We start from the raw sequence: 14,303 nt of genomic DNA on the forward strand, positions 1-14,303 counted from the left end.
TCTTGAAAGTCTCTTGGACTACTAGCAGATCAAAGAAGTGAATCCTAAAGGAAATCAACCCTGAATATTCACTGGAAGGACTGATGCTGAAGCTGAAGCTCCAATACTTTGGCCACCTGATACAAAGAACTGCTCATTGGAAAAGACCCTGATGCTGGAAAAGATTGAAGGCAAAAGGAGAAGCGGGCAGCAGAGGATAAAATAGTTGGATGGTATCATCAACTCAATGGATATGAGTTTGAGCAAACTCTGAGAGACAGGGAAGGACAGGGAAGCCTCATGTCCTGCAGTCTATGGAGTTGCAAAGAGTTGGACACAACTGAGCGACTGAACAACAACAGAGTTTTGGCGTTTGTTGTAAAGAATCTACCTGCCAATGCAGGAGGCCTAAGAGACACGGGTTCTTTACCTCAGCTGGGAAGACCCTCTGGAGTAGGAAATGGCAGTCCACTCTGGGATACTGGCCTGGAAAATCCCATATCCAGGAGTCTCGTGGGCTACAGTCCTTCAGATCACCAAGAGTTAAACACGACTTTAGCGAGTGAACAACAAGTAAATGATATTGATTCTTCAGTTTTCTGCCTATAACATTTGACCTTGGCTTCAGTTGTTCAGGGAGTAATCCAGGAAAATGGAGGTCTCACTGCTCTGGAGGGTTGGATTTAGGTTCTTACACTGCTTCTTGTACTTACTTTCATTCCATCCCTCTATCTTAATGTTTCTCTTGCATACTTCTGTCTGCAGATTGCTGGTTACGTCAATTCCTAAGCTTTTCATGAATTTGGGTGCATGCTTTCTCTCTAAACACTGCTGGGTTGAGTTTCAGCTTAGTCTGGTCAGTTAAATAAGTTTCTAGTGTTTACCCACATGTTTTCCATCTTACAGAGTTTTGTTCATGTTGTGTGTGCTGTGGGTTCTTTTTCTGTTCCCTCTGTCCTTGTGGGCAGATACTTTTTACTGTCATTTTAGTTGCATTTTTGAATTATTGCGTGATAAATTACTATCTCCACCATATTTAACTGGAAATCTTGTGCAGACTTTTTTCTGTTAATGTTACATTAATGCTTAGACACTCACATTTCCCCATTCTCCCATACCGCTTCAAAAAGGGCCTACCTGCACTGTATTGCAACTTGCTTTTTAGAAAGCACTTCATTATAATGGGTTTCTTTCATTTTTGAAGCTCTATTTTAATGTTTTTAAAGTTAAAATTTTAAACTTTTAGATGTATACGTAACTTATTTCATCTGTGCCCTTTTAATGATCACTTAGGTTGTTTCAACTTTTGCTGCGCTGACCATCCTTTTACATACATAATTGCCTTCTTGTGACAGAGCTTTTGTAGGATTTTTTATTTAAAAAAAAAATCTTTTTTTCCCATACCACAGTGCTTGCAGGATCTTAGTTCCCTGACCTGGGCCACCACAGTGAAAGTGCCAAGTCCTAACCAGTGGACCACCAGGGAATTCCCTGTAGGAGTATTTTAGACATCAAGTCCTTGGTCACTGGGTATTTGCATTTTAAATTTTAGTAGATCTTGCCAAGTTGCCCTTAAAAGAGAAATAAAATGGCCGTTCCAGTTTATATCCAGATAACATAGATCATGGTAAAGATCATGGATTCTGAAGCCTGGCTGCCTAGGTTTGAGTTCTGCCTGTTTGACTTATTTGCTGGATGATTTTGGCAAATTCCGTAACCTCTTTAGTTTGCTCTTCTGTAAAGCTGGGATAAGAGCAGCAGCTCTTTTGTAGAGCAGATGTAGTTTTAACAAGGTAATATAGGAAAGGACTTAGACCACCGCCTGAACAATGCAGAATAGTGCTCTCTCTTAGCTGCTGGTTTTGTTTGTGTCTGCTAGGATCTGACCACAAAAACATTGTGTATTTTCTTCACTGGTTCTCTCCGTGGAATATAATGAAAATTTCTTAGGAAACCTGTGAGAAATTCTTTTAAATTATATTTTGTATTAAATATTACAGGTTCAAAATTCTTATGTATTCATTTTGCACTGTTAAAAACATCTTTGACCTATCTGTTGATTTGGTTTTGTTTTTGTTGCCTAGCACTCCCACCAAAGGCATAGAGAACAAAGCTTTTGATCGCAATACAGAATCTCTCTTTGAAGAACTGTCTTCAGCTGGTTCAGGTCTAATTGGAGATGTGGATGAAGGAGCAGATTTACTAGGTATGATAGTTTATCTGAAATAGTATCATACTGTTTTAAAAATAGATTTTTTAAATGATATGATGGAACATTTCTTAAAAATGTCCCTAACTGGGGCTTCCCTGGTGGCTCAGTGGTAAAGAATCCGCCTGCCAATGCAAGGGACCCTGGTCTGATCTCTGATCTGGGGAGATCCCATGTGCCACAAAGCAACTAAGCCTGGGGGCCGCAACTGCTGAGCCCCCATGCCGCAACTACTGAAACCCGTGTGCCTTAGAGCCCAGACTCCACAACAGGAGAAGCCACCACAGCGAGAAGCTTGTGCTCTACAACTAGAGGGTAGCCCTTGCTCGCCCGCAACTAGAGAAAAGCCTGCACATCAAGGACCCAGCACAATCAAAAATAAACTTAAGAGAAAAAAAGTCCCTAACTGTCCAGTGGGGCAGAGTTATTGTGCTTTTAAGTAATTAGTAGGAATGTATTCTTTGAAGTCATGAAAGTTTTAAATGAAAATGTCTTCGCATATGGATGCATTTAGAATTGAATTACTTTTTAGTTTGTATTTTAAATTCACATACACAATTTATTGAACTCCTTCCTGCTGTGTTCTGAGAACAGTATTACATATAAGAAACACAGTGATATATGTATATATGTGGTTATATATAGATGTATAGATTTTATGGATTGATGGATAGTTACTTCCTGGCTTAAATAGAGTTCATTAAATTCACTTGACTTTTCTAAGATTTCAGAGTATTCTGTTTCAGCTTCTTGAGAAATATGTTAGAGTTTGTGTTGTTGAAGATTATCTGGTTTGAAAAGGATACTGTATTTGGCTCTTCTACTATTGATCTGGTTTGTTGTTGTTGTTCAGCCGCTAAGTCTTGTCTGACTCTTTGCGACCCCATGGACTATAGCCTGCCAGGCTCCTCTGTCCATGGGATTTCCCAGGCAAGAATACTGGAGTGGATTGCCATTTCCTTCTCCAGGGGATCTTCCTAACGCATGGATTGAACCCTGGTCTCCTGCATTGGCAAGCAGATTCTTTACCGCTGAGCCACCAGGGAGTGAATGACCTTTGCCAAATATCTTAACCTCTCTGGGCATTAGTTTCTTTGTGTATAAAAAGAAAGACTTGAGCTCTAATTCAGGGGTTGGATAGGCTGCGACTCCTGGATTATTTGTGTGTACAAATAAAGTTTTATTGGGACACAGCCACAAATTTTTTTTAAAAAAACGTTTTATCTTTGATTTTGGGCTTCCCAGGTGGCACAGTGGTAAAGAATCTGCCTGGCAATGCAGGAGATGCAAGAGATGCAGGTTCAATCCCTGGGTCAGGAGGATCCCCTGGAGGAGGAAATGGCAACCCACTCCAGTATTCTTGCCTGGAAAATCCCATGGATAGAGCAGCCTGGTGGGCTACAGTCCATAGGTCTCAAAGAGTTGGTCAGGATGGAACACACACACACAGCCACACACACACAGCCACACAGACACACCCACACCCACACACCCACACACACACACACACACCCCGAGACAGACACCCACCCACACAGACACCCACACACAGTAGTTGCTTTTGCCCCACAATAGCAGAGTTAAGTTGTCCCTAACAGGGATTATGTGGTTTACAAAGCCTAAAATATTCACCATCTGGGCCTTTACACAAAAAGTTTTCAACTGCTCTAAGTGATCTTTAAAGTTTCTTTGAACAATAATTACATGAATGAGATTTCCCTGAGGGTCCAATGGTTAAGACTCTGTACTTCCACTGCGGGGGACATAGGTTCGGTTCCTAGTTGGTAAACTAAGATCTTGCAAGTTGCACCATGAGGTCAAAAAAAAAAAAAAAAAAGTTTACATGAATCTGACTCCTGTCAATTAGCTTTGATGTGCCTTTCTTTATAACTTAAGACCTTATAGAAATTTAATACATTATAGTATTAAAAATTTATGCCTTTGGAATGGATTCTGGTCTCCAAACATTTTTTGTATCCCTTAGTAATTCGGTATAGATTACACTGTTCTTAAAAGGTGCTGTTTGTCAGTCTTGTGGATACAGAGAGGTGTTGCTTGCATTCATTTATGTCAAATTCATCGATTACCAGTTATGTCCTCAATAAGTATTTTTTGAAGGAAACACAGTTTCTGTCTACACAGAGCCCATAGGCTTACTTAAAGTAAGAGAGATTGAAAGTACATTAATAAAATTAGGTATAGACTCCCACCACTAAGTAAAACATTGGAAGCTTTGAATGGACTTGCATTTTTCAAGGATATCTTAAGGATGAATTCTTAAGAAGCACTCCGTTTTTACATTTAAATTTATGCTCTAACTTTGTTAACATTAAATTGTGCATGAAAAGTTCCTTTTAAGATTTGATATAAGAAACTGATTTCCTGCCAAAATTGAGGAACAGATGCAAAAAAAGTTAGAAAAAAGAATTTTTAATGTTTAAACACATTCTCAAATTTATATATAGTAAAGCACAGTTTTTTGTTTTGACAAATGCATAGAATTGTAGAGCCACCACCAGAATTAATATATATCACCTCTCAAAAAATTCCTTCATGTTTCCCCTTTGTAATTTGCCAGACTGAAGTACTTTTTACCCTCTGCTTCCTTATAATCCAGTATTGAATAATATCATTATTGAGGTTGGTGGCCCTAAACTTAACTTTCTTGTAAAGATGTAAGAAGCCACATAAAGCTTAGAAATAATTGTTATCTTTTAAATCAAATATTTTTCCAAAAGTTTCCATTCTTTAAGTCAGAAAATTAAGCATAATAAATGGCTTAAAACAAAATCCTGATTTCCTTTCTACTTTGAAAAAAAGAAATAAACTGTAAACTACTGTCTTTTAAGCCCTTTTGCAGATATTTATATATTTACCTGGAAAATGTTCCAGAATTGAAGTTTTCATATGTTACCTTAAGTGATTTAAGCCTATATGAATACTTTTGGTCAAAAATATTAAATGAAACCTCCAATGCACATAGTTGTTCCTTGGCTTCTTTTCTGTTTTATTCAGCAATAGTAACTGCATTGTAATACTCACAAACTGGAACATGGTTAAACTGGTAAAATTGTTTCCCAAAGTTCCTTAAATTGTCTTCAGTTGATAAAGAAGTCCATTTCTATAACTCGTTATTCGTTTTACAATTATTGTGTTATTGTAAAACTCTTCCCTGGTCTTTGTAATCATTATCATGTAGTCAGTTTTAGATTACTTTCTTCAAATTTTAATAGTTTAAAAAAGATAATCCCCCACAGTTTGTCCTTTATCTTGACTGATATCTCATTCTTTGACTTTATTTCCACTGATTGTTTTCTCCATTCACTATTGTCACTTACCCCCATGGCCACATTCTAGAACTTGTGAATCATACATTAATTCATCCTATTCTTGAGATTTTCTTTAATTTTCTTACTATTGATGAAATTTTATTTTTTCAGTTTCACTATTTTAACTAACTTCTTCCTGTTACCATTTAAACATGTTCTGGTCTTTACCATTTTAAAATAAAACTACTGCCGTCTTTTGATTCCATATCTTTCCACCAGATGACTCTCCTCCCATTTCCAGCCATGGTTTTTTGCAGCAGTATCAGTGAGGCAGGTGTCTGTTATGTGTCCGGCACTATTCTAGATTGATATACCAGTGAATGAAGCAGACTTCTTGAAAGTGTGTCTGCTTTTAACAGGCAGGATTTCCCTAGCCTCACTTGCGCCTCGTGTGACTGCAGTCTGTCATTCTGCCCCACACTAACCTTCCCAGAAGTAGCCTTCTTGTTTGCTATCTCCAGCAGTTCCTTCTCAGTTATTTCACATTACTTCTCAAATAACATTTGTCTTTAAACAGTCTTTGCTTTGGGTTCTGTCTTATCAGAGTTCTCTGTATTCTTTCCTGCCTCTGATGATTTCTTTTCAGTCTTTGCAGGATCCTTTCTCTGCCCAGCTTTCAGATGTTCCTAGTCCAGGCTTGCTTCCATGTTTGGGATGTCTTATTTGCTCTTGTTTTTTCTGGGTTTTCATGGCTCATTGCTCCAAACTTTTTCTTTCCATCTAAGATTTTTCTATAGCACCAGACTGTTACTTCCAAATAGCACTCTAGACCACTTCTAAGATGATTTGTAGAGCTTTGTAGTTAAAACTCGGTTCATCAACGTATTTCTTTATGTCCCCCAAGGCTGTTCTTATATCAGCATGTATTAACTCAATGAATGACCTCACCATCAACTCATTTCTCCATCCTAAATCTCTCACTTCCCTCAAAACCAGTCATGAGGATTTTTTGCCTCCTTCCTTAAAAAAAAAAAAAAAAGTTTATGTATCTGTTTCTATATCTCCTTCTTGCCTCTAACTAACTGGCATACCCTCCTCTATGAGTTCTGCCTCAATCTCCTAGTTAAAGCTCAGTTGTCTGGAAGCATTCCTGTAGAACTACATTTATTATGCAACTCTTCATAATACTTGATTATAGTTTTTTAATGTGCCTCCCTCCCTGACTGGACTATAAGCTCAGTATGGCCTAGACAATTATATCTTTTGCTCACTGTTGAGTCTTTGGCACATGGCACAACAACTGAGTGAGTGGACTGTTAAATAGTTCTAACAGTTTTGTTTACCTCTAAATCTGTACTTCTTTAACTTTTGAAATTAAAACTCCTTCACAGGAGAATTTGTAAGAGAGGAGTGTACTTTTGGGAAAATGCACATACAGAAATAGATAAAATTGTGCATACTTCCTCAAGGAAGCAACAGATAATCTGGAATCCCATCTATAAACCTAACTTGCAAATCAGTGCTAAAATACAAATGAGATGTGTTTTATTTTTTAAATTGTCAGGCAGTTTTTTCCTTGTTTTAATAGGGTAAGTTTTCCAAATATGTTACACCAAAGTTTATGCTTAGTTGAAGACATTTATAGAAGTGTGGCCACTTCAAGTTACATTTTTCTTATAGTCATCATTTTTATCAATACATTTCAAAGTGAAAATTTTGGACAATGGTATTGGTTATGCATTAAATTTATATGCTAGATTTTAGAAGAAGTCTTCACTGAAAATGTGTAAACTCTAGAAACTATAAGATGATTTCCATAGAACACATATTTCAAAAATATTCCTGTTTATGATATTTATTCTTTATTATGTTTGGTTTCTCTACATCTTTTCAATTTTATTGGCTCCTTTCTCTCATTTTGAAATAAATGAGTATGGATCTTGCTTTCTGAAAACAATCTAATTGAGATTCTCATTCATTTTTTTGCTTGGGCTGCTTCCCCAGGGGAATATTCTGGTGTGTATGCTTTTAAATACTTTAATGTTACAGCTTCTTAAGCTAGGTGGTCTTGGCTGCTTTTCTCATTAATGCTTTCTCATTTTTTTTCTGCTCAACTATATTTTCCCCGCATATATTTTTCAGCTTTTATGCTTATCTCCCTATGTGCTTGAGAATTTAGCGGACAGTCATTGTAAAACCTTTTTCACCCAACCTCAACGCTATTTCTTTTGACTCTATAGCTTTATTAACGTTAGTGTTTAAAGCAAATATTTCAACATATCTTGTCAAATTCATTTTAAAGTTGGAATTTGGAAACTGTTTTAGTTTGTGTTTAGTTTCAGCTTTTGGATGATATGTAGATGATTAAATAAGCTACTATTTCTGGTACTTATTCTTCATGGTGAAAGTACTTTGTTCTTTGAGAATATCTGAGATAATTATTATACAGACAATATAGGAGTCCATAAGTGAGCAGAGAACTTCTAGCATTCCCAGGTTGGTTGAGTTTTAAATTATCTTTTATTATCTTTTATTAAATTATCTTTTATTTAATATTTGAAATATTACCTCTTTTTTAAAATAAAAAGACATGTTAGCTCTTTTAATTTTTTGTTGTTTTCTTTAGAGATATTTCCTTTTTTAGGTGGGTTATGAATATTATTTCTTCCACTGTATGTAATTTTCCAATATTAGCTTATGAAACATGGAATGGTCGGTGTTTTGTTTTGCTTTGTTTTTGTAACTTTTTGAGATATGTTCCCTAGTGTGTGGTTTAATTTCTTCAGTTTCTTACAAGTCGCAAACTGAATAGCTTTCTTCTCCCTGAAGATCACTATGTTGGATCTTGCATTGAATATTCTACCACCCACCTTACAGTACCCATTAAGTTATTAAGCAAGATTCTATAAATTGACAAGTAAACATTGTTTCAAAGAGGGCACTTTGAAGAAACCTTTATATTATTGATCTGGAATTTTCATTCTAATTATATTCAAGTTTATTTTATAAAAGAATTAGTAACATATCAGAGCATCCTTATGAATGAAGGAAATCATCTTAATTTCTGTCTTTTCCACATCATTATGCATTAAATCATAACATTGTGCTTTCAAATGTCTTTCATGTCATGCATAAAACTTGTTGGATTAAGTATCTATTTTCATGCTGTTTCTCACATGAAACATCTCTTGTTCTTTGTTTTTGCTTTACATGGAATGCATGGGCTTTAAGACCATAATTTCTTTGGTAAGGTTTCATCTGTGTTGGGGTTCTGTTTCTTGTTTCTGCCTGTTCTGTATTAATAAGACCTAATTTTTAGGCAAAAGCCTACAATATCAAGTGTGATTTAGAAATGATTTTTCGTCCATATTAATGCTATTCTTTTTTCCCCACTAAATCCTGTTACTTTTTAAAATATTTGGCAGAAAAGTCTTCACCATTTTGGAATATTATCTAGGAGAAGCAAAATACAGACTTAAGAAAACCTTTAGCTTTGTTCTGTGGTAGATAATTATTTATAATTTTATAATGTATGCAAGTAAACATAAAAATGAAATTATAGACAAAATGAGATTATTGAGGGACAGATAAAATGTTAAAATAAAATTTGTGACTATAGCTTGTTTTAAGTCTACATATATAGTTTTAATAAATTAATTTCCAAAGTTTTTATCTTTTTTCTTTGATAGGAATGGGTCGTGAAGTTGAAAATCTCATATTGGAAAATACACAACTATTGGAAACCAAGTAAGTATATACAGAATTTAACAGGGAACAAGAGATACTGAATTTTCTTCTCATCCGTATCAATGTCACATCTTTAATTTAACACAGTACAAGTGCAGAGTTACTACCCTATCTCCTCCCCTTCTCTGTGTATGGCCTTGTGCATACGCATGTACACAAGCAGATAGTTGCTGTTGCTGCTAAGTCGCTTCACATTTCAAATTTATTTTACTTTTGGCTGTGCTGGGCCTTTGTTGCTATGTGGGCTTTTCTTTCCCTCTGGCTGCTGCTGCTAAGTCGCTTCAGTCGTGTCCGACCCTATGCGACCCCATAGACGGCAGCCCACCAGGCTCCCCCGTCCCTGGGATTCTCCAGGCAAGAACACTGGAGTGGGTTGCCATTTCCTTCTCCAATGCATGAAAGTGAAAAGTGAAAGTGAGTCACTCAGTCGTTTCCGACTCAGCGACCTCACGGACTGCAGCCCACCAGGCTCCTCTGTCCATGGGATTTTCCAGGCAAGAGTACTGGAGTGGATCACCATTGCCTTCTCCGAGCAGATGGTTAATGGGACCTAATTTCACTAATAGATAGGTTTCATTGCTCTGGGTTTTTTTTTTTTTTCCATAAACAGATTCTGATCTCCTTTTATCCTACAAGTGTCCATGCCTTTCTCTTAATCTTCTGTGTAGTCCTGTGTAGTATCGTTTCAGAAGTTATTAAGAATAATACCCTTATGGATGCTATAAATTTAATCTTAATTCTGACTTTTAATAATTTGGTGGTCTGCCTTGCCTTATCTATTTATTCTTTGGTTAAATGGGAAAAGTAAAAACAGGCCGTTACTTCTTGGGCTTTATTTTTTAAACCTGCAGACAACATCAGATAGAGTATCTCTGAAGCATTCAATTATTATTTAGCTTTTTTATTGTAGTTACTTTAGTCTACAAGAGGAATAAGCTTAAAGATAGAGTATTTATTTGTAATGGTGCTTTTTAAATATGTGTTTATTAGAAATGCCTTGAATGTAGTGAAGAATGACTTGATAGCAAAAGTAGATGAACTTACCTGTGAGAAAGATGTGCTGCAAGGGGAGCTGGAGGCTGTGAAACAAGCCAAGCTGAAGCTGGAGGAAAAGAACAAAGAATTGGAAGAAGAGCTTAGGAAGTAAGTTTTTACAATGTTGTTCTAAACCAAACAAGCATTGCCAGTGTACCACCGGGATTGTAACAAGACTGCTGCCTCTAGTCCTCTCAGGTCACAAAGGACACAGGACTGCCTGGGATAGGCTTAAGTGCCCGGCTGATTGCGTCTTCTCTGAACAGACCCTCCCATTTATTGACTATTACAATTTTTTGTGTATGTCAGGATTGTGAAAGAAGTTAGACTGTTCAGATGTTGCTAATCAGGAAACTGTAAACATTCATTATTTTTCTTTAATACCTGGTTTTCTGACAACAGTGCTATAATAATGTTCCCTTAAATGAAAGCAGCTAAATACTCTGAAAAAAGAAAAATAATCATTTAACGGTAGTTAAAATTTTTGACCTATTCTCTGTTCTTTAAAAAGTTGAAGTCAACTTGAATAACATGTTTTGTTTTTTTTCCCCTCTACTAGAGCTCGTGCAGAAGTTGAAGATGCAAAGCAAAAAGCAAAAGATGATGATGATGTAGGTTTATAATTTTGAACTTGTTTTTCTTACCTTGCCATTCTGGTATTTTGGGGAAATCTTGTTAATTAAGCTTTGGATATATCACTTTAAAGATGAAAGTTCAGTTCAGTCACTCAGTTGTGTCCCAACTCTTTGCTACCCCATGGACTGCAGCACGCCAGGCCTGCCTGTCCATCACCAACTCTCGGAGTTTACTCAAACTCATGTCTATTGAGTCGGTAGTGCCATCCAACCATCTCATCCTCTGTCATCCCCTTCTCCTCCTGCCTTCAATCTTTCCCAGCATCAGGGTCTCTACCAGTGAGTCAGTTCTTCACATCAGGTGGCCAAAGTATTGGAGCTTCAACTTCAGCATCAGTCCTTCCAATGAATATTCAGGACTGATTTCCTTTAGGATGGACTGATTGGATCTCCTTGCAGGCCAAGGGACTCTCAAGAGTCTTATCCAACACCACAATTCAAAAGCATCAATTCTTCGGCACTAAGCTTTCTTTATAGTCCAACTCTCAACATCCATACATGACTACTGGAAAAACCATAGCTTTGACTAGACAGACCTTTGTTGGCAAAATAATGTCTCTGCTTTTTAATATACTGTCTAGGTTGGTCATAACTTTTCTTCCAAGGAGCAAGCATCTTTTAATTTCATGGCTGCAGTCACCATCTGCACTGATTTTGGAGCCCCCCAAAATAAAGTCTGTCTCTGTTTCCTTTGTTTCCCCATCTATTTGCCATGAAGTGATGGGACCAGGTGCTATGATCTTAGTTTTCTAAATGTTGAGTTTTAAGCTGACTTTGTCATTCTCCTCTTTCACTTTCATCAAGAGGCTCTTTAGTTCTTCTTCATTTTCTGCCGTAAGGGTGGTGTCCAAAAGTCAGAATCAGGTTTGTGATCATGAATAGGACAGATCATGCTCCTGTGTACTATCCAGGTGGTAAGCTTTCTAGCTCTGCACACTCTCAGTTTTCCTCTGTGGCTTTGTACTCTCACTTGTGTTTGCATGTTCAAGCTCAAGAGCTAGCTGGAGCATTTTGGAGTTTTTTTTGTTTGTTGTTTGTTTTGTTTCCAATTTTAACTTAGAAATATATGAAAGCTTTAGTAATAAAAAATTTAATGGTATTAAACATAAAAAGATGTCTATCAACTTTATAAGCAATTAGCCCATATTGTTTTCAACATATAAATACAAAAGAATAAATATGAACTTCTTGCCAGTGTTAGCATCCTAGTTATTCTGTTGTTAACTAGGTTATCATCCCTATAATAGGTGTTTGCTGCTTAAGTATCAGACTTGAGACATATGGATGTCCTGATCAGAATGATTGTTTGGTGCCCCATTCAATCTCTTATTTGTGCTTTTATATGATATTTGATAGATGTAAAATATATGCTGTATATGTAGGTTATGTAATAACATTAACATTATAATAAATTAACATTATGAACCCACTGTTTAAGAACTAAGACATTATCAAACACTGAAGCTATGCTATGCTCTTCCCTCTGGAGGATACTACTATCTTATACTTACCATTTTATTAACTTGAAAGAAAAATAATTTTATTGTATCACACACATATGTATCTCTATTAGCTGTGGCTTAATTTTCATTGTTTTTGTGTTTTATATGTATTTAGTCTTGAAGACTTGCTTTTATTTTTCAATATTATGTTTTTTATATTTACCCTAGTTGTATAGTGGCATATAATTCATTCATGTTCACTGCTTTATAATATCCCATTATATCAATGTACTATAATTTATGTATTTGTTTTTCTGTAAGTGAATATTTTGGTTATTTTCAGCTTTTTAGTACTGCAAACAGTGCTGTTATGACCATTGCAGTGAGAGTCTCCTAATTTTTCCAGAGTATATAGATAGTAGTGGGGTTGCTGTGTTGCAAACTCAAAATCCTTTACTCATTTGCTGTTTGACTTTTTTTTTTTTTTAAAGGAGAGGTCAGGTTCTATGGCAGGAGGATGAAGAGGAAACTGAAGGCTAAGCTCAGCTCTTATCTTACTGTCCCATGCCTTTCAGCTTTGATTCAAAATGTGCATACTCCACTTAGCAAAACAAAAGCCCAATGGTTAAACCAACCTTCCTTTCCAGGAGAGCCTTTGGAAAGAAATCAGCAGTAGAAGGAAGTTTGAACAACTCCCTTTGGGATCTGACCATACTCATATTTCTTACCTTCCCTAATAATAATTCTAGTTAATACAGTTATCTCCATCTTACATTTATTTTATATTTCTTTTGGTGTTTTAGTGACTCCCAGCATTGGGTACCTTGATAACTAGCCAACATGTTTTTATGCTTTTCGGTGGCTTTGAGTATGTGTATAGATCGGTTGTTTGAGATAAATGTACCCCTTTTGGAACTTACTTGTAACTAATTTCTGAATAACTAGCATTTGTTATATAGAACATGAATTTAAGATACTGTTGTGATAACAGCTTTCCAGGTGAGCATATTAAATCTATAGAGATAACAGCTTTTTTTAGTTTCCTTCAAAATATCTGCACTATTCTTTGTATTTATTTCCTTTATAATATATTCAGATACTTGTATTTGTTTAGAAATTCTATCATCTACTTTTCAGTCATAAGTAATTGTTTCTCTTTATTGATTTTATTTTTGTAAGACCAGTTTTCTGTAAGTTAATATATTAAAATTAAGGAGTCAAATTAAAATTTTTACCTAAGTCTGAGCTATAAGACCAAAACAGATACAGGCTCCCAGAGTGATCTGCAGTCTTCTTTTCGTTATAGAGTGATATTCCCACAGCCCAAAGGAAGCGGTTTACTAGAGTAGAAATGGCCCGAGTTCTAATGGAGAGAAACCAATATAAAGAGAGATTGATGGAGCTTCAGGAAGCTGTTCGATGGACAGAGATGATTCGGTTTGTATGAGAAGTACCTCTGGTGTTTTTCTGCTTATTGTTTATTAGGTTTCTGACTGTTTACTAATATTCATTTCTTTGTTCACAACTGAAGTCTTCCCTTGGGGATCCAAGCCCTTGCTCTGTTTACTAGGAAAGGTCTAAAGAAACGCTGGCAATTAGAAACAGAATGTGATGAAGTGGGTGCCTTTTGGGCCAGTAGAGCCTCTTGGAGGCTCCCACTATTCCCACAACCTCTCAAAGGCAGTTGAGTAGTCTGTCGACGAAAATAATCAATAGACAATCTATAATTGAAATGGAAGAGTTTTTTTGGTGCCAAATGGAGGACTGTAACCTGGGAGAGAGCCTCTCTGATAACTGAGAGATGTGTGGTTTTCAGCTCACTTTTATATCTTGTCAGAACAAGCAAAATCAACCAAGTCAGGGAAACATTCCTTCAGGGTTTCTAAAACACCAGATCAGCGTGTACACGGTAAGGCAGTATGCTCTTGCCACCTGGAAAGGGAGCTTACCATCAAAGGACTGAGTATCAGCATTGGTGTCCCAGGAA

At 36.4% G+C, this 14,303-nt stretch overlaps 1 protein-coding gene across 10 annotated transcripts in view; it reads left to right on the forward strand.

The window, feature by feature from the left end:
• The window catches only part of SPAG9 (sperm associated antigen 9), a 151,943-nt gene that overhangs the window by 105,340 nt on the left and 32,300 nt on the right, over window positions 1–14,303 (forward strand). For all 10 annotated transcript variants that reach the window (XR_009731342.1, XM_061391348.1, XM_061391347.1 and 7 more), the window contains 5 exons: window positions 2,064–2,185; window positions 9,147–9,204; window positions 10,195–10,347; window positions 10,799–10,850; window positions 13,623–13,753. Coding sequence is in view for 9 of the 10 variants with exons in the window: in XM_061391348.1 (XP_061247332.1) it covers window positions 2,064–2,185; window positions 9,147–9,204; window positions 10,195–10,347; window positions 10,799–10,850; window positions 13,623–13,753 (516 nt within the window). In the remaining variant the exon portion in view is untranslated. The remainder of the gene's footprint in view (window positions 1–2,063; window positions 2,186–9,146; window positions 9,205–10,194; window positions 10,348–10,798; window positions 10,851–13,622; window positions 13,754–14,303) is intronic.

The sequence above is a fragment of the Bos javanicus genome, chromosome 19 (genome assembly GCF_032452875.1).
Source record: "Bos javanicus breed banteng chromosome 19, ARS-OSU_banteng_1.0, whole genome shotgun sequence".
Taxonomy (NCBI): Eukaryota; Metazoa; Chordata; class Mammalia; order Artiodactyla; family Bovidae; genus Bos; species Bos javanicus.